Raw genomic sequence first — 19,778 nt, 5'->3', positions numbered from 1 at the left:
TAAAAAATAGCCACATACAGCTAATGACTGTTGTGATGGATAGTGTAATTTCATTATCCATGAAAGAATCATTATGTTCATTATGGAATTACTGTTTTGTGACTATTGCATATTACTTTAATTATTTAAAGTGGTTTTTTTTTTTTTTTTAAGATTTATTTATTTATTTGACAGACAGAGATCACAAGTAGGCAGAGAGGCAGACAGAGAGAGAGGAGGAAGCAGGCTCCCTGCTGAGCAGAGAGCCCGATGTGGGGCTCGATTCCAGGACCCTGGGATCATGACCTGAGCCGAAAGCAAAGGCTTTAACCCACTGAGCCACCCAGGCGCCCCTATTTAAAGTGTTCTTAATTTATATGTGGCATATATCTAGATTTATATAATTGTAAGTGTATATTCAAAATTATACAAAATACCTCACCATTTTGGGTTCACTGTGGTTAGATGGTGAGTTTAATTTTGAACAATGGGTAATGGGGTATGTATGGTGTTGAAAAAATACTAGAATTTGATTAGTGAAATTTTTGAGAAAAAAATTATATAGAAAGAATTATATAGATTACATAGAAAAATCATATAGAAAAGATATCATGACTATTTCCTTAAATGTGTTCATTTTTTTTTTTTCCATTTCTTATTTTAGGAAAGCAAAGGCTATGACTTTGAATCGGAAACAGACACAGAGACAATTGCCAAGCTTGTTAAGTACATGTATGACAATCGGGAAAGTCAAGACATCAGTTTTACTACCTTGGTGGAGAGAGTTATCCAACAATTGGTATTAAACCACTCTTTTAAAGATAATTATTGCCAGTGTTAATCATAACAAACTCTTAAGATAAGCAGAAACTATGTTAATTTCTTAAGTATTTTTGGCTTTTATTTCCTATATATATATATTAATACTCAGCTTAAATAATTTTGAAAGACTCTTTGACCACGTTTCTTCCCACACACTTAAAATTCTTCTTCTTTCACTGTAGTTCAGTGTCATGGGAATTAAAAATAATCCCAAATCTAAGAGTTTGTCCTATGTGTGTGCACACACACAAGCGCATACGTACCACCCAAACCTGTATACAATAGACACAGTCAGGGGTTCATTTACTTTCTTGCTTCCTACTCACTCAAGTATTCTTTTCAGTCAGTAACTTAGCACAAGGGTAGCTTCAGTAAAATGCACACTCTTTATTCTGGGATAATGTCTGCATGTCTCTGAGCCAGTATAGTCAACTTATTTTTCCTTATGGTACTTTGCCTTGGCCTCGTAACACTATAATTTTCCTGCCCCAGAAAACAAGGGCATTCTTTCTGATCCCATCCCAGTCGTCCTGGTTAAAGATTAAAGACACAGAAGATCCACAACAAGTCCAGATGTGTTGGGATTTCTGCCCCCATCCCCATTCATTACTCTAGTGTTCCCATTTAAAAGCCCTCTACTTCTTTCTAAAGGTCTAACCCTCACTTCCTCCCTCTACCCAAATCTCATGATGCCTGAAGCAAATGGAGGAATCAGGAAGATGGAGTAGAGGCCTATTCCTTCCCTTTACTCAAGGCAGAGTACTGTGCCTTTCTAGCCTTTTCTTGTTTCTATGCATTATATAACCCAGTTTGCATTCTAGGATGATCCTTTACCTTTCCTGCCTCCTGTTCCTCTTTTATTCACTCTTGATTTCCTTGCCCGGTCCCTGAGGAGGTTGGGTAGGGCTTGTTAATAATTGTGGTTGTGTATATTTTTATCTCCAGTATCAAGGTCAACAGGCATGGAAGTTAGCAGTGGTGTAAAATCACTGGACTGGAGTAGGGGTTTTGGATATTGGGCTTGTAGTCTTTTCTAATCCTCTGTTCCCTGCATTCTAATGCCTAGTATGGGATAGGATGTATCTATTTAGAAATATGTACAAAAGTGCTTTAAAATAGTCTTTTGTGGAGCTATTATCTATTGAGTCGATTTTAAGAGGGGCTTGGTGAAAAAGTGTATCTTGATACACCAAAGTTAAGGAATAAGTGTCTACCTAAATTTTACACTTGTTTATAACCTACTGCAAAAGGGCAGCATGTAAACAAAAAATTTCTGTGCTGAAGCCAATATGTTTTAGGAATTTCACATTTGAGAATTGATTATAATAAATATTGCTAATGCATTTTTCCCCCTCTTATAGGAAGGTGCTTTCGCACTGGTATTTAAAAGTGTTCATTTTCCTGGCCAAGCAGTTGGCACAAGGTACATACAAATTTAATAATGACTAATTACATGTATTTTGAAACATCTGAATTACAAGTGTGTTTTCTGTGCTTGATGATTACCCTTCACTGTAAGGACTTGCCCTATCTCAGAGACTCCATATGAATACGTTTTCATATGTCCTTTCTTATCTGTTTTTTTACCACTCTTCCATTTAACAGAATCCCTTAATAAAGCAAATATATTTTTGCATTTATGAACTGGCCTTTTGTCTGTAGTGGGATACTACGGTTACTTTGTGAATTTGGATATTGAGTATTCCTTAGTTTTAGGCCCCAAGCATTAGCTTTCTCCGTGTTTTTTGGAAGTATATATTCTGAGTGGATTCCGAGATAATAGTACCATCTCTACTTTTGTGACGATATGTAGGCCTGATCATGACATCCTTTTTAGACCAGTGGGAAACCCTAATATTTGGCAAGAAAGAGCTATTTTTAATAGGAAGGCAAGGTGACTAAGGAGAAAATGCTTAAACATTCATGTGTCAGAATTCCATGTATAATTGAAAGAAAGTTTCCATTTGACATTTTAAAAAGGAGAAAGACTTTTCTGTAATGGTCCAGAGAGTAAATATTTTAGCCTTTCTGGGCCATAAGGCCTCTGTAGCACCAAGGTTTGCTGCTGTAGTGGGAAAGCAGCTGTAGAAAATAGGGAAAAGAAAGAGCATGGCTGGATTCCAGTAAAACTCTTGTGTAACAAAAATAGACAGACCTGGCCTCAGGAGCATAGACTGCTCACCCTGTTACTATTTTATAAAAATTCTGTGTCTGTTACTGTTTTGTTATACCTAAAGCCAAGTTTAAAGGGGAAAAGTTAAATGTTATTTGATTAGTATTGGCTCATGAAAATTTGTATCTGTGCAATATTTATGAAAATGATGTAATTCTGCCTAATTTTGCACTAACAGACGAGGTAGCCCTCTTTTGATTGGTGTACGAAGTGAACATAAGCTCTCAACTGATCACATTCCAATACTCTACAGAACAGGTAAAAACTCTTGCTATGTCTTGCCAAGAGGAATAAATTTGAGTGCAGTAGATAAAAAGAATTGTGTTCATTAAATTGAAATAAATATCTCTTTGGTCAGATCCACACATATGTGTATATAGTTCTGTCTAGACGTGAAAAGGATTTGTTGTTGTGATTTCTCTGACGAGGAGAATTTTTTTCTGTTGTATATCCTTAGCTAGGACTCAGATTGGATCAAAATTCACACGGTGGGGATCACAGGGAGAAAGAGGTGGGAAATGCACTCTGCATGGATGGGGAGGAATCTTATCCTCTTTTGTTCATTCTTTACTAATTCTTTGTTCTTGGAGTGAATGAATGTGCTGGGCCTCTAAAAATGTGCTTTTTTATGGGGAAACATATTTTGACATTTTTCTAATTTGCAGAGTATATTTTGTCTGTCTGCTTTTGGCATTTAGAAAACTGCTTTTAATAATTTGTTTCTTTAGGGCGCCTGGGTGGCTCAGTGGGTTAAGCCGCTGCCTTCGGCTCAGGTCATGATCTCAGGGTCCTGGGATCGAGTCCCGCATCGGGCTCTCTGCTCAGCAGGGAGCCTGCTTCCTTCTCTCTCTCTCTCTCTCTCTGCCTACTTGTGATCTCTGTCTGTCAAATAAATAAATAAAATCTTTAAAAAAAAAAAAATAATTTGTTTCTTTGAAATTTAGATTTTAAGTTGTAAAGTTTTTTTAAAAAATTAAAATCATGTAAGATACAGTAATATAAGTAATATATTTAGATTGGGAAAGAGCATTGTATGCTAGGCTATTGTAGATTGAATTCAGTGGTAGTTATTTAATTTATTCTAACTTTTTGCTAAGTTATGTTTAAATGATCTTTATTTTATGCATGACATTTTACTTTTAGATTCACATTCACATCTTGATTGCCTTGTTTGAAATTGGAGTCTTTTTGTTTGTTTGAAGTTTATTTTTCTTTATAGGACTTTCAGCCATACAAATTCTGGATCATTTTATTGATATAATTAGACAGAAAACAAATGACATGCTCTTTTTATTTACTTATTATTAAAAGCTTTCCAAGTAAAAGATAGGGAGTGGTAAATTCAGAAAATTGGAACCCATATTATTAATGTATAAGTCTTGGTTTCTTGAAAAAAAATTAGCAAAGGACTCTGAACCTTTCATGTTTAGATAGTGGCTGCTTTAGCTCTTTTATCTAAAGTAGAAAGTTAGTTCCTTATGTAGCCTTCAGTCATGAAATGTTAGGATTTCTTCTTACTTCCTCTCTGGCCCTCTCTTTTCAGAAGAAAAACTGGTATAATCAGTGAGAGTAGAGAATTTTGGATCCAGGGTTCCAGATTTCTGTTAATAATCCAGCTCTTTTTATACCTTACTTTTATGTTACCTTATACATTTTCTTGGGCTGCTCGTATAAAAAAAGAATGGAAAAACATTGGCTAAGGTCTTAAGAAGTTAGAAGAAAAACTTAATATGAGGCATCTCTTTAAGATCATGAATTACATTTTAGTAACCTTTATTTCTGAAGCTCCTTGTAGGTAGATGATGTGTGGCTCAGCAAAGTTGAGTTTTTTATTTTTTTATTTTTTTAAAGATTTTATTTATTTATTTGACAGAGATCACAAGTAGGCAGAGAGGCAGGCAGAGAGAGAGAGGAGGAAGCAGGCTCCCCACTGAGCAGAGAGCCTCATGTGGGGCTCTATCCCAGGACCCTGAGATCATGACCTGCGCTGAAGGCAGAGGCTTTAACCCACTGAGCCATCCAGGTGCCCTGCAAAGTTGAGTTTAAAAAGTTTAGCCTCTTATTAAAGAGGCTGAATAAAGGGGGCTTTTAGATTTTTGCTATATTCTCCAGGTGTAACTACTGACAAAATAAGAGGGGATGGTAATGATTGTATTCTACTCAAATCAGATAAGAAAATCTATGTACGGCAAAACATTTTGTAGATTGCACGAGTCGTGTAGACATCAGGTGGTAATAATGTTCTTTTCATTTAAATAGGCAATGATATTAAATCCTTATAGATTTTATAATAAAATATACCTTGTTACTTGAAGAATAAATATCTGGAGAAGGAAGATAGTGAAACTTGACAACCAGTAGGGCATCGAATCACCTAAAGCTAGTTGTATTTATTTTGAAAATATTGGTCCTAGGTTATCCTTCTTTACATTTTTCAATTCACTTTTTTTTAACATCAGGAAAGTTCGCTGTTTTGATGTGCAGTTTCATGAGTTTTGTAAAGTGCAAATAGTTGTTCACCAGCCCAGTCAAAGTGCAGAACGATTCCATGCCCATGAAAGTTCCTTCCAGCTGGAGAGTTGTAGCCAGCCCTTGTTCCCTTGTCCCATACTCAGGCCTTGGCAAACACCAATCTGTTTTCTCTTCCTGTAGTGTAATTTCTCCTAGTATGTCATCTTATATGTATTTTTAAAACTGTGATACCTTTTTTGCTTTTAAATTTGGATGGAAAGATCTAAAGAGCTGTCTGGTTTTCATGTCTAAAACACATCATACTGGTACGATTGTGGAGAACTTTGGATGTATATTTCTAAGAATACTTACAAGCAAGTCTTTATAGACATGCATTAGAGGATAGATACAATATGAATTTTTGCAAGTATATTTATTGTGTCCTCTGGCTATTGTGTCCATAGTCACAAGGTCTGTAAATGTCCTGATCTCAGAAAAAGGTGCTTTTTTTGGTCTCTGTGTTATATATTCTTCAAGTAATGGGTTCCTCCCCCTCATATTTGGCTAATTTGTCAAACTTCACTTTGCTTTCCACCTTTGACTTTTGTTGTGAGTGAGCCAAAAGGAAAAAAATTCTTCATTCATGACTTGACGAATTAAGTAGAGATGTCAGAATTCTAAAGTTCTAGGATTAAAAGGATATTATTGCAGAAGGACCGTATTTTATCCTAACTTAAATGTAAGAAAACCCAATTTTAAGAAAGAAGAGGTTCTAGGTTTATGGTATTTCCAATCTTTAGCAGTAGGGACCACATATAGTGTATGATAGAGAGTTCTAAGTATCTTTGTTCTGTTTTGAAATAAGAGTCAGTATAAACTACAACTTGACTTGTTGTGCTGACTTACTGGTAAAATCTAGAGAAGTTTTGTTATAATAAAAATTAATATGCCATCAGTCTTTTATTCATTGCACAATTTTGATTTTTTAATGTAATTTCTGTAACTTTAGTTACATAAACTTATATGTATTCTATCAAGTTTTGTGCAAAGTTAAAATTAGTTGATACATACTGTTGATTAAAAAAAGTTAGTGATATTTGTGAATTATTTGCCTATTACCTGGAAGAGAAATATTCCGTTTTAAAAATGTGTAATGTAGCACTCTCATCCGCCACGCTGTCTTTGATAGTTGCTGTTTCACTCTACACCTGTGTCTGTTGTTCTTGTTGGCTTATTGCATGGAAATAAGGTGATCTACCTAGCATCTCAGAGTTGCTGAAATTATTTTGTGTTGCTATGGTTTTTTGTTGATTTTATAGAAAGCTATGTCTGTTTATGCACTGGCCATGGTTTCCTATATGATTGCTAATTTGTGTTAACTCTGTGCTCTAGGGAAGGACAAAAAGGGAAGCTGCAATCTCTCTCGTGTGGACAGCACAACTTGCCTTTTCCCTGTGGAAGAAAAAGCAGTGGAATATTACTTTGCTTCTGATGCGAGGTGAGCTTCCTTCGTTGGTTCAGAGAACTTCAGTAAAACTTCTCATGTTACTGAAACCAAAAGTCATTTTATGCATATCTAGTCATCCTGTGTGGGAGAATTTTGTTAATTAGAGAAAAATGTAGGTGTCCTTTTAAACGGAGATGGGGTTCTAAGAATATTTTTCCTCTCAATTCAAAGCACGTAGGTCAGTTTACCAAGAAAAGAGAACAGTCCTTGAGACTCGTTTCTGCATATTTACTCTGAGCTCTTTTATTATTTTTCCTCTTTTTTCTGGAGACTTACCCAGGTTTTATAGGGAGGATAGATTTTAGACTGGAGAACAGAATGGCTTAGTGTCCCAGCAATTACAGTATGCTTGCTAAACCATTATAGTTTTAGTCCAATAAGGACACTTGCCTTTTTTAATTCGGAAGTAGTTTGCCACATAATCACTTTTATAAAAGAAATAGTACTAGACTAAGACATTTAGAGTGAGAAGTACTGTGGGATGGTGAGATGCATTTAGAAGTGGAATATCAACAGTGGGGAGGATCAAATGGATCGCTCAGGTTGCCAGCAAGCACTTGAGTCATTCGTTGTGCTTGAAAGTAAGGGGGTCTGAAGATGAGAAAGAGTCGTAGTTTAAGACTGCTGGGATTGCATCATCTCAGTGGGTAAATTAGTTTTGACTGTTTCCTAACCTTTGCCGGAGTATACTCAGTGCTAGGATGCATCATTGTCATTAAGTAGGTTTGTTACAGAATTGACAGTTATGGCTTTAATAAACTGGAAATTGCAGAAGCTTATCATCCTTTTGTCATTGACTGATAGGTTCATATTGAACACTCTGAGCAAATCCATGTCCTAGGCTTAGGAGACAGTTGTGAGTAAAAATAAAAATACACTTGTCTGAGGAGTGCCTGACTGGCTCAGTCAGTGGAGCCTGTGACTCTTGATCTCAGGGTTGTGAGTTTGAATGTGAGCTTGGGGTTGTGAGTTCGAGTCCCACGTTGGGGGTGGAGATTACTCCAAAAAAATTTTTTTTAGGGGCGCTTGGGTGGCTCAGTGGGTTAAGCCGCTGCCTTCGGCTCAGGTCATGATCTCAGGGTCCTGGGATCGAGTCCCGCATCGGGCTCTCTGCTCAGCAGGGAGCCTGCTTCCCTCTCTCTCTCTCTCTCTGCCTGCCTCTCCGTCTACTTGTGATCTCTCTCTGTCAAATAAATAAATAAAATCTTTAAAAAAAAATTTTTTTTTAAAGAAAAAGTTATCTGTGTGTGTGTGTGTGTGTGTGTGTGTGTGTGTGTATGTATCAACTTATCCTTGAGGAGCTTTTCCTTAATGGAGAAGACAAATTTTAATCAATCCTACAAGTATAGAATTCCAGCTCTGACAAAAATGCCTGTAACAGGGTGACTCACTCTCCTGTGGGTGAATTTCTTTAAGGGAGTGACACTTGAGAGATAAGGAGATGCTGGGAGTTAGTTAGGTGAAGAGGTAGAGGAAAGAACATTTCATTTACTGCAGATTGATCAGTCTGTAAGAGCGTGGGATGGGTATGAGTATGGCTGGAATAGAGGAAGTGGGAGATGAGGCTAGAGCAGGAGGTAGGGTCATGGTAAGGTGTTTTTGTTGTTTTCTGAAAAGCCAAAGGAAAGCCATCAAGTGGTTTGTTGGGTGAGAGAGAAATCTTGGTTTGAGTTACCTTTTGATACTCATTTTGGCAGAGATGGAGAATGGATGGAGGGAGGGAAGGAATGTGGTTGGATAAGTTAGCAGGCTGCTGCCATAGTTCATCCAAGATCTGATGGTAGCTTGAACTGGCTTGTGGTGGTGGACATAGAGAGAGGCTTTGAAAAATATTTAGGAGTACAGAATGGAAGGATTTGGAGATAGAATGAGAAGGAAATAGCCATGCTTTCTGATTTGATCAAATCTAATTTGGTTTAGCGTGTTGCACAGAGGTCCTTTCGTTCATTGTCCCTAGTAGGGGACACTGCCCTGTAGGGAATGGCTTGGGTAACCAGAAAGTTATCAAAGATACTGCACAATGATAAGTTTATATTTTTTATTTTATATATTTTTAAAAGATTTATTTATTTGAGAAAGAGAGATAGGAGGGACAGAGAGGGAGGGGAAGAGAGAATTTCAAGCAGACTCCTCACTGAGCATGGAGCCTAACATGGGGCTTGATCCATGACCCTGAGATCATGACCTGAGCTAAAATCAAGAGTCAGATGCTCAACTGACTGAGCCACCTAGGTGCCCCAAGTTTGTATTTAAACTTGGTTTGTGTGTTCTAATGGTAGTTTTATTTGTAGTAATCATCCTTGATTATTCATTGTAATATCTCCTTGAACATTTTTATAGTGCTGTAATAGAACATACCAATCGTGTCATCTTCCTTGAAGACGATGATGTTGCGGCGGTGGTAGATGGCCGTCTTTCTATCCATCGAATTAAACGGACTGCAGGAGATCATCCTGGACGAGCTGTGCAGACCCTCCAGATGGAACTGCAACAGATCATGAAGGGTGAAAGTTTTTGTCATGTTGTAGCTTGGTGTTCTTAATGGAAAGGACACATTCTGCTTCCTGTGGTTGTGTAGGAATCTGATGATAGTGCTGACTGAAATCTTCCAGACAATTAGTGAGGGGATAATCCCAGGAAAGGGGATGATTCTTTGGAAAAATTACCTGCTGCTCTTAAAGTAGTTATTCTTCAAACTAATTCATGGTTTGTTGTTTCTTACATTAAAAAAGAGGCTGATTGTCTAAATAGTTCTTGATATTTTTAAGATACTTTTGTTCTGTTCTTTATTCCTCTCCCGAGAGGATATATATGTATAGAATATATAAATAAATGTGGATAGTAGACCTTACCTCATTAAGATTGTTTTGAGGATGAAGAGAGCTAATTTATGTAGAGCCTTCAGAACAGTACCTGACACACTTAGGCCTACTATAATGTTTGCTCCTGTGAACTGTTAAGATGATTTTTCTTAAAAATGACTTTTCTTTTCCTTTCTCATGGGGTCACGGTGGGCTAAAAGCTAACATTTATTCCTAACTGCTACATGTTAGGTCTCCTCTACACTAACGCACAATAGTGCTGTGAAATAGTTGCTGTTCTTATTTTATGAATGAGGGAATTTCCCCAGAGCCATTTAGGTGTTCAAGGATAGAACCATCATTTGAAACAAATCTGACTCTAAAACTTAAGTCTGTCCCCCTCCTCTGTTTTGTTCTATCTGCGTGTTTTAGGTGTGAAGTTAATAAAGTGAGTTTTCCTCCTTAACGTATTTTTCTTCACACAGGGCAAAATGTCCTATGTGAATATTGTACTCTACTGCCTTCCTGAGATTATGTTACAAAAGGTAGACTTCAGTTGGTACAAATTTTTTAATGATACAATTTGTTACTTTAGGCAACTTCAGTTCATTCATGCAGAAAGAAATTTTTGAGCAGCCTGAGTCCGTTGTGAACACGATGCGAGGAAGAGTCAACTTTGATGACTATACTGGTAATGAACTACAGATGATTATTTTGGAGCCTCCTGTGGGGGTTGGCACTGGCAGGGCCTGAAAACTCCTTGTCCTTTATAGCCTGACAGAAAGCTGTGGCTGCCGGCCATCAACAGCGCCCAGTTGTCTGTCACCACCCCCCCCCCCCCGCCCCATATGAGAATCCAGTGACGTGAGGTGCGCCTAGAATTGTCAAGATGCCAGAGGCATAGAGCAGGAGGTAGATCAGTGGTTACCAGGGACAGGGAGAGTGTTTCAGTTTGAGAAGATGAGAAAGTTCTGGGGATGGATGATAGCAATGGTTGCCCAACAGTGTGAACGGGCTTAATGCCGTGGAGCTGTACTGTACACTTAACGATGGTTAATGTTAAATTGATGTACATCTATTTTACTGCAATAAGAAAGGGGAGGTAATAACTAATGGTTGTCAGAGGTCGAGGGGATAGGGATAAAGAGTGACGCTAATGACTGTGGGATTTGGGACCGGTGATGAAAGGTTCCAAAATCAGGTGGTGCTGATGGTTGTACAGCTCTCAATATACCAAAAACCACTGACTGTGGACTTTAAAAGGTTGAATTTATGGTACGTGACGTATCTTAATAAGGTAGTTGTAAAAAATGTAAAAACTGGCTAGAAAGTCACATTTGAAAATTGTCAGTATTAGCATGATTTTCCTGGAGTGGGGCAGGGATGTCCTCCAGTGTACCATTAAAAACATTTAACCTCTTTTCACTTCAGAAAACCTTTTGGGGCACTTGCTGTGTAGCAGGGACTCTTCTGGGCACTGTAAATTCCAAGAGGAGTGAGACCTGGTCTCTCTATTGGGAAGCTTGCATGTATCTGCTCAGCCTGGATTTTCTCTCTCAGTTTCTAAGTGAGTGAAGGTGTGAACTTCCAGGTGTTTGCTTAATCCCTTCTGGGATAACATATACCTTCCTGCCTACCTAGGATGAGCTGAGAGGGCAGCCCTGGTTGTCTTTCTGGAAGTTCTGCCTGGACCCTGTGTCACAGAAACTTGGGCACCTGCAGAGATGAGTTTGAGATTGATGTTCTGGGGTCCTAAGTTGTCTCTAACCTCTTTATTGCAAACTTCCATTTTGGGAACATGGCTCATTCATCGGGACTAGTTTAATAAATAGTGTAGCAAACAAACTTTGGGCTAAACTTCTCAGCATTAATTCATTTTTGACAAATAATTATTAGGGTGTAAAACTCTCATCCTGAATCTGTGTGTCATATATGCAGTGTTAAGTGTCTTCTTCCTTATGCCAGCCATGCCCTGGTAATGATTTCCAGAGATGTCCAGAGAATGATTTCTCTGAGTAAATGCTGTCTCTGTGTCTTTTTCTTTTTTGAGCAGCATCACACTTTCTCAACAGGAGAGATCTGTTGAAGCTGAATTATAAATAGAACATCTTGTGTTCAGAACGTCATGTTGAACATAGCAGGGACTATAGGGAAGTTATTTCTGATATGGCCTTTTTGAGGTTCTTATAAATCTAGAAGGGGGCAAATATATAAGTACTTAAAGGTAAAATTAGATAAATGACACTAGAGACATAGTTTAGTGTTGAGATGTTTAAAGTTCACTGTTGAACTTGGAGTAGACAATAAATCTGTCTGTGGGCAGGGGCTTTGGGGCCAGGGAAGGCTTCACAAAGCAGGCAGACATGAGTTTCAAGGATTTGGAAGATGACACAGGAGCACTGCAGTTGGAGAAAAGAGTGTTAGCTAAGGGGGGAGATAGTGGAAGACCATGGGCAAGCTATTGGTGTGGTCCAGTTTGCCACATCTACTACCTGAAGAGAAGTAAGGAGCAGTACGTCTGGGAAAGAAGATGGGAGGAGCTGCCAAAGGGGTTCTTGAATGCTCTACTGTCAGGGGAGGGTGTGGGGGGACCTCCTTGTGTAGAAAGTACAGAACTGTTAGGAGGCTTAGGAGCCAAGGCGATCTGAACTTCACTGGAGTGAACTGGGTGCTAGTCTGAGCAGTGTGCCCTGGAGGGCTGAGAGGCTGAGGTGCAGTTGCCACTTAGGATGTTGTCCTGTCTAGGCTAAGGCGATGGGGAAGGGAAGGAGAGAAGTAGGAGCTGCGTTTGCGGGTGTGGGGAGAGGGGCTTGTTGAAGGGGGTTGAGCTGGAAAAACTGGGAGAGTAGCAGTAAAGACCACCTATGGTAGTCTTGGAAGAAAAATCAGGAAAAAGATTTATTTCACAAGGGAAGACAGAGAAACTTTCAGAAGTTCATGATTTTAAAAAGGACTTTTATCAATGTTATCTTCCTCATAAAAGTTCTTTTTTTTTTTTTTTAAGATTTTATTTATTTGACAGAGAGTGAGCACAAGTAGGCAGAGGGAGAGAGAGGGAGAAGCAGGCTCCCCACTGAGCAGGGAGCCTGATGTGAGGCTCGATCCCAGGACCCTGGGATCATGACTTGAGCCGAAGGCAGAGGCTTTAACCCACTGAGCCACCCAGGCGCCCCTTTAATTTAGTTTTCAAAACCGTATATAATTCTTTAAAATGGTAATGTTTCCCGTATTGGCAGTGGACACTCACGAAAAGTGATTACCTATTTCCTGTGGTCCTTTCCTCAATAATTATATTCACAAACTTTTATTTCAGTGAATTTGGGCGGTTTGAAAGATCACATTAAGGAGATCCAGAGGTGTCGGCGTTTGATTCTTATTGCCTGTGGGACGAGTTACCATGCTGGTGTAGCAGTAAGTGTCTTCTTGAGATTTTAACTGTTTGAGGTTGGATATCAGAGTGTGTCTATGACACACCATGTAAAAATTATGCTTTGTTAAAACACGATGTTACCTTTTTATGTTGTTAAGACAAAAATCAGGAAGGTGGGGGACAGAAATGTTAATAGTAGCTGCTTGGCTTATTTATCAGTGGGAAATTTGCTTTAGAAAGACTCTTAGATATATAGGTGGCCCACCTGCGGTGTCTTCATGGAAGGCAAAGAGTGGGAAGATTTTTCTGTAGGAGCAGTCCTTAGGTTTTGCTTCTCATTATTTTCTTGGCTCAGACAGATGGCTCGTAGCATGTGTGAACCTCAACAGGATTTTACTTGGTAGGCGCATTTCTGCAGACGAAGGAAGTCTGCTTCTTGTCAGACTTCGTTCTTTATTTTTTAGGAAGCTAAATTAAAACAAATTTTAGTTAAATTTCTTCTAGTTTTATTGAGAAATCATCGACATACATCATTGTATAAGTTTAAGACCTATGGCATGATGATTCAAGTTAGATATATTGTGAAATCGTGGCCACAGTAGGTTCGGTTAACATCGATCTTCTCATAGAGGTACAATAAAAACAAAAGAATAAAGGAAAGAAATTTTCCTGTGTGATGAGAATTCTTAAGATTTACTGTCTTAACACCTTTCCTGTATATCCTACTGCAGTGTTCGCTGTAGTCATCATGTCATACATTATATCCCTAGTGCTTGTTTATCTTGTAACTGGAAGTTTGTACCTTTACTACCTTCCTCCAGTCCCCTCTCCCCCACCCCTACCTCTGGTAAACAAAGTCTAATCCCTTTTTCTATGAGTTTGTTTTGTATTATTTTTTAGATTCCACATATAAGTGAATCATACAGTATTTGTTTTTGTCTGTGATACTTATTTCACTTAGTATAATGCCCTCAAGATTCATCCGTGTTGTCACAGATGGTGGGATTTTCTCATTTTTCATGGCTGAATAATATTATTCTCTGTGTGTGTGTGTGTGTTTGTGTGTTTGTGTGTGTTTGTGTGTATATGTGTGTGTGTGTGTATGTGTGTGTGTGTATGCACCATGACTTTATCCATTCAGCAATTGATGGACACGTAGGTTGTTTCTGTGTCTTGGCTTTTGTGAATAATGTTGCTGTGGACCTGAGGATGCAGATATCTTTTCAAGTTAGTGTTCTCTTTAGCTTTGAATATATTCCCAGAAAGGAATTGCCAGATCATATGGTAGTTCTATTTTTAATTTTTTGAGGATCTACCGTCATATTTTTGATGACGGCTGCACCAGTTTACATTCCCACCAACAGTACACAAGGGTTCCCTTTTCTCCACATTTACACCAGCATTTGTTTTCTCTTGTCTTTTGGATAATGGTTGTGCTAACAGACATAAGGAGATACCGCATCGTGGTTTTAATTTGCCTTTCCCTAATGACTAGTAATGTTGAGCATTTTTTCATGTACCTGTTGGCCATTTGTGAATTTTCTTTGTTTCTTTCTTTCTTTTTTGAAGATTTTTATGTATTTAACACAGAGATCACCAGTAGGCAGAGAGGCAGGCAGAGAGAGAAGAGGGAGCAGTCTCCCTGCTGAGCAGAGAGCCTGATATGGGACTCGATTCCAGGACCCTGAGACCGTGACCTGAGCCGAAGGCAGAGGCTTACCCTCTGAGCCACCCAGGCACCCTTGTATATTTTCTTTGGGGAAATGTATATGCAGGTCATTTGCCCCCCCCCCTTTTTTTTTAAGATTTTATTTATTTATTTGACAGAAGGAGATCACAAGTAGGCAGAGAGGCAGGCAGGGAGAGAGAGAGGAGGAAGCAGGCTTCCTGCTAAGCAGAGTGCCCGATGCGGGGCTCGAACCCAGGACCCTGGGGTCATGACCTGAGCCAAAAGCAAAGGCTTTAATCCACTGAGCCACCCAGGTGCCCCCATTTGCTCATTTTTAAGTTGGGTTGTTTTCTTTTTTTCACTTGAGTTCTCTATATGTTTCGGATATTAGTCCTTTACTAGATACTTGGTTTGCAAATATTTTTTTCCTGTTCTGTAGTGTGACTTTTCACTTTGTTGATAGTTTTCTTTGTGATTTGATGTAATCCCACTTTTTAATTTTTTATTTCGTTGCTTGAACTTTAGGTGTCATAGCCACGAAATCATCACCAAGACCCATGTCAAGAAACTTTGTTCCTGTGTTTTTTTCTAGGAAGTCCTTGGTTCCAGGCCTTTCATTTAAGTGTTTAATCTATTTCAAATTAATTTTTGGGAAGATGAAATTCTGTATCAAAGATATGTGTTGGTTGTCAGTGCCAAAGCATAGGAGTGTAATAGTCTTAGTCCAATAAATGAGATCCAGATGTAGTTTTCTTATAACTTCACCATTTATAATGCTGTTGGTGTCAACTTCTGTAAGTACAGAAGACCCTTACACATTCAGTTTCTACTTTGAGAGTTTATGACATACTGATTTGGGGGCAAAAATATCTATGATCTGTACCTGTGGGAGCCAGTCATATAAGTAGTGATGGAAATGGGGTAGTTGTCCAGCCCTTGCATCTCAGTCCTCTCAGTTCACTCCTCAGGTCACCTGGTCTAAAAAGGAAAGTCTAGAAGTCAGTATTGAAGGGAAGTATTGAAGGGAAGAGTTCTAGAAAGTGGTTGTTTCAAACGTGGGGGGAAAAGAGAATGACTTGAAGACATGAGTGTGAATGAGAGGATTGGCCAGTTCCCTGGTGGCTTTAGATCTGTTGTTACTGAGAGACCCCTCTATTCAGAAATAAAAAATTTGATTAAATGTTTCATCTAATGCTAAACCTGAATTTTAGGGCAGAAAATATATGCTATATTAGAATTCTCTAATTAGGAAATTTGAGAAAATGTTAAGGTTTGTTTTGTTTTGTGTTTCGGTAGATGCTGAGACTACTTTGGTTAACAAACGTGAGAAGGCCCTTTGGAGTTTATCATACAAAATCATGTTGTTAATTCTATCTAGTTTTTGTTTTTTTTTTTGGTTTTTTTTGGTGGAGCCCAAAGTGAATGACACATATGCATAAATGCTTTTTTAGTGTATAATATATATCCTGAACAATAACAATCAACTGAACTCATTCTAACTAAGTTCGCTTTTCAAAGTGTTACTTGTCTCTGGGTTCTTACAGTGACATAGAATAGAATTTATGACAGTGTATTAATCTCTTCCAGTGTAAATATGTCATGCTGTGTATTTATAAAGAGTTACTTCCACTGAAAGAAAAAGACATTTATTAGCACAGATAAACCTTGAGATTACTTACGCAAGGTATGTTTTAAAATATCTGTTAAGTTGCTAGATTTGTATCTTTCTCTTTTTATTTTGAAGAATATAATTCCAGTGGAACATTTATATCATAAATGAGGCAGTAAAGTTTGATTTTTGTTTGTCTGAGGGAAAATGTCCAGCATTTTAGGGTCAGTAACATAAAATTAATAAGTAAAATATAGCACTTGAAAAGATTTGTTAAAAAATAAGATTTTATCTTTGAAGACTTTCTGTAAGTGGTGTTATAATATTGTTCCAAAGTGCCAAACCAGAGTTACAGAATAAAACCATTTAGTTCACTTTTGTGGATGGAAAAGTTAAAGGGATATGAAGTAAGGAAACCTATTACAGTTCTTCACTCCTGTGAAGGAGGAATGCAGTGATGGGGCAAGAGGGTGGGGCCCCTTTGCCTAGAGTAGCAGGTGGTCTCCACAAGTAAATGTGTGCACCTACCTGTAGGGCCTCAAATTTTTGCTTCCTCAAGGTTTACATTTTTCTATTGTCTTGGAAGTTTTCCGATGTTTAGAGTAAAAGGAATTGGATTAGAATGGAAATAAGTAAAAAAAATGCTAAGATGCTGTTGGCTTAGCATCTACTTCCCTCTCCATACTACAGATTTTGGAAATTGTGAGCTTGAGCTTTCTTAAACAGGAGTTCTAAAATGTATTGACTTTTCTTTGGGGAACGTTACAACTTTATGAATACATGGTATTTTTGAAGTGCTTAATTTTTCACAAGGGGTTTATGTGTCTTTGGTTCTCTCTGAAATCTCTCAGTGACTTGGTGTTATATGAATTGCCATTTCAAGATTAGGAATTGGGAAGTTAGAGATAAAAGACAAGCTAACTCAACAGTGCTTTTTCTACTTCTCAAAACATTGTATTTGTGTGGGTGTATTTGCTTTTACGAATACATGCATTGATAACTAAAGAATCTTGTACTAGGATGTTAACAGCACTTGTATCCTGGCTGGGGGGATTTTGATTATTTTTTATGCTTTAATGAGTATTGTTTGTATTTTTTAATAATGCATGTCTATCATTTTTATAGTCAAAAAAGTGAAAAGTGTACATTAACTCCAAGGAAGTTCAGTGAGAAAGAGTATTTGAAGTAGGGTTAGACAACCGAATCGTCTTTTCTCTGCAGACACGTCAAGTTCTTGAAGAGCTGACTGAGTTGCCTGTCATGGTGGAACTTGCCAGTGATTTCCTGGATAGAAACACTCCAGTTTTTCGAGATGATGTTTGCTTTTTCATTAGTCAGTCAGGTATGCTAATTTTAAAGACTTGAAGGAAAGGAAAGTCATTCACTCTAATAATTATAGCATATCTTGGCAAAAGCTGATATTAAAAGATAAACAGGTATTGCAGATGACCTGACAAATATAGATATATATTAATATTATGTAATTCTCTATGAGTTAGTAAAATTAACACATTTTACACTCAAGGAGCTGAATTTTCAAAGATCAGAAAAGGCGATCATAATAAGTAGGAACTTACTATTTAAAGTTTTACAAATCTATTGTTTTAATTAATTATTTATTTATTTAAAGATTTTATTTACTTTTATTTATTTGACAGAGAGACACAGTGAGAAAGAGAATATAAGTAGGGGAAGTGGGAGAGGGAGAAGCTGGCTTCCCACCAAGCAGGGAGCCTGATGTGGGGCTTGATCCCAGGACCCTGGGATCATGACCTGAGCTGAAGGCAGATGCTTAATGACTGAGCCACCCAGGCACCCCACAAATTCATTATTTTAAAGTGCATGTTATATATATATATATATATATATATATATATTTTTTTTTTTTTTTAAAGATTGTTGTAGAGAGTGAGTATGTTTGCAAGCTGGGGTGGGGGTGGGGTGGGATGGAGTGGGGAGAGAGAATCTCAGGCAGACTCCCTGCTGAGCATGGAGTAGAGCCTGATGTGGGGCTCGATCTCAGGACTGTGAGATCATAACCTGAGCTGAAATCAAGAGTCAGACGCTCGACTGATGGAGCCACCCAGGCACCCCTGGTGCATGTTTTAAAAAATTTTACTTAAATGATACTGTTGAAAGTGTAGTCGTTTTTTTGTTTTTTCATCTAAGAAACAGTGTCTGCTGACTGCTCTGGTGTTACTTTTGTCTTCCTTCTTACATAGGTGAGACAGCAGACACCCTCATGGGTCTTCGGTATTGTAAGGAGAGAGGAGCTTTAACTGTGGGGATCACGAACACCGTGGGCAGTTCCATATCAAGGGAGACAGACTGTGGCGTTCACATTAATGCTGGGCCCGAGATTGGTGTGGCCAGTACGAAGGTAAGTTCTTGACTTAGTTCTCTTAATTTTGTCATCATAGTGGGGGTGGAACACACTAATCCATACCTTATAGTTCTTTTGTTAGCACTTACAGAGCTCATATAGTTTACTAATCATAAGAGTCCATAATAGATAAAATACTCCCAAGGCTAAAAGGGACAAGCGTATTTAAGTTCCATGCCGGCTGTTTCCATTCATCGCTTATGTTCCTCCTGTCAGTGCAGCAGGGTACATGGTAAGTCTGATGTCCTCTTCTTTTAGTAAGTGTAGTAGGGAATTAGAAAAATAACAGATTAGGAGCATGCAGCTTAATTCTAATAATTTTTGACAATTTACATATTCATAGCTTCTAATAAATAGCCAAAATACACATATTACCTGTGGAAGTTTGTAAGGAGGTATACACTTTTTGATACAAAATTTGCCAGTTTGGGGGTGTCTGGGTGGCTCAGTGGGTTGAGCCTCTGCCTTCAGCTCAGGTCATGATCTCACAGTCCTGGGATCGAGCCTTGCATAGGCTCTCTGCTCAGCAGGCACCCTGCTTCCCCCTCCTCTGTGCCTGCCTCTCTGCCCACTTGTGATCACTGTCAAATAAATAAATAAAATCTTTTAAAAATTTTAACAATTTAAAACAATTAAAATGAGTATTATATGACAATATCTGTTTCTATTTGGATACTATATCTGTGGAGACTTAGGACTTAAAACACCTTTTTTTTTTTAAGGCCTATTGAGACTACTTTGCTCTTTGAAATTGGAATATACATAAATTTAGTATCAGTAATAAAAATAGGAATCTTAAAATACAAAAGATGTTCTCTCTCCACAATTGTATTACTCTTTATGATTTCAACATTTCTGTTTTTCTGCTTAAGCATAATATTTCCTACTGATTGTCTAATAAGATGCTTAGGTATTGGTGGATTTGATTCTAATTAAGGGAGTGTGGAAGATGATGTTAACACGTACAGAACCACATTTGAATTTTTTCCTCTTAAAGAACCTCAGATTTTTTTT

The 19,778-nt window shown here is 38.0% G+C and overlaps 1 protein-coding gene across 4 annotated transcripts in view; it reads left to right on the top strand.

The window, feature by feature from the left end:
• The window catches only part of GFPT1 (glutamine--fructose-6-phosphate transaminase 1), a 61,848-nt gene that overhangs the window by 30,939 nt on the left and 11,131 nt on the right, over nucleotides 1-19,778 (top strand). For all 4 annotated transcript variants that reach the window (XM_059187870.1, XM_059187871.1, XM_059187869.1 and 1 more), the window contains 9 exons: nucleotides 644-778; nucleotides 2,163-2,224; nucleotides 3,153-3,232; nucleotides 6,818-6,923; nucleotides 9,273-9,436; nucleotides 10,329-10,424; nucleotides 13,047-13,144; nucleotides 17,603-17,723; nucleotides 18,604-18,761. In XM_059187870.1, coding sequence (XP_059043853.1) covers nucleotides 644-778; nucleotides 2,163-2,224; nucleotides 3,153-3,232; nucleotides 6,818-6,923; nucleotides 9,273-9,436; nucleotides 10,329-10,424; nucleotides 13,047-13,144; nucleotides 17,603-17,723; nucleotides 18,604-18,761 — 1,020 coding nt within the window. The remainder of the gene's footprint in view (nucleotides 1-643; nucleotides 779-2,162; nucleotides 2,225-3,152; nucleotides 3,233-6,817; nucleotides 6,924-9,272; nucleotides 9,437-10,328; nucleotides 10,425-13,046; nucleotides 13,145-17,602; nucleotides 17,724-18,603; nucleotides 18,762-19,778) is intronic.

This window comes from Mustela lutreola, chromosome 9, assembly GCF_030435805.1.
Source record: "Mustela lutreola isolate mMusLut2 chromosome 9, mMusLut2.pri, whole genome shotgun sequence".
NCBI classification, from domain to species: Eukaryota; Metazoa; Chordata; class Mammalia; order Carnivora; family Mustelidae; genus Mustela; species Mustela lutreola.
This window is presented reverse-complemented; position numbering and strand designations above follow the sequence as displayed.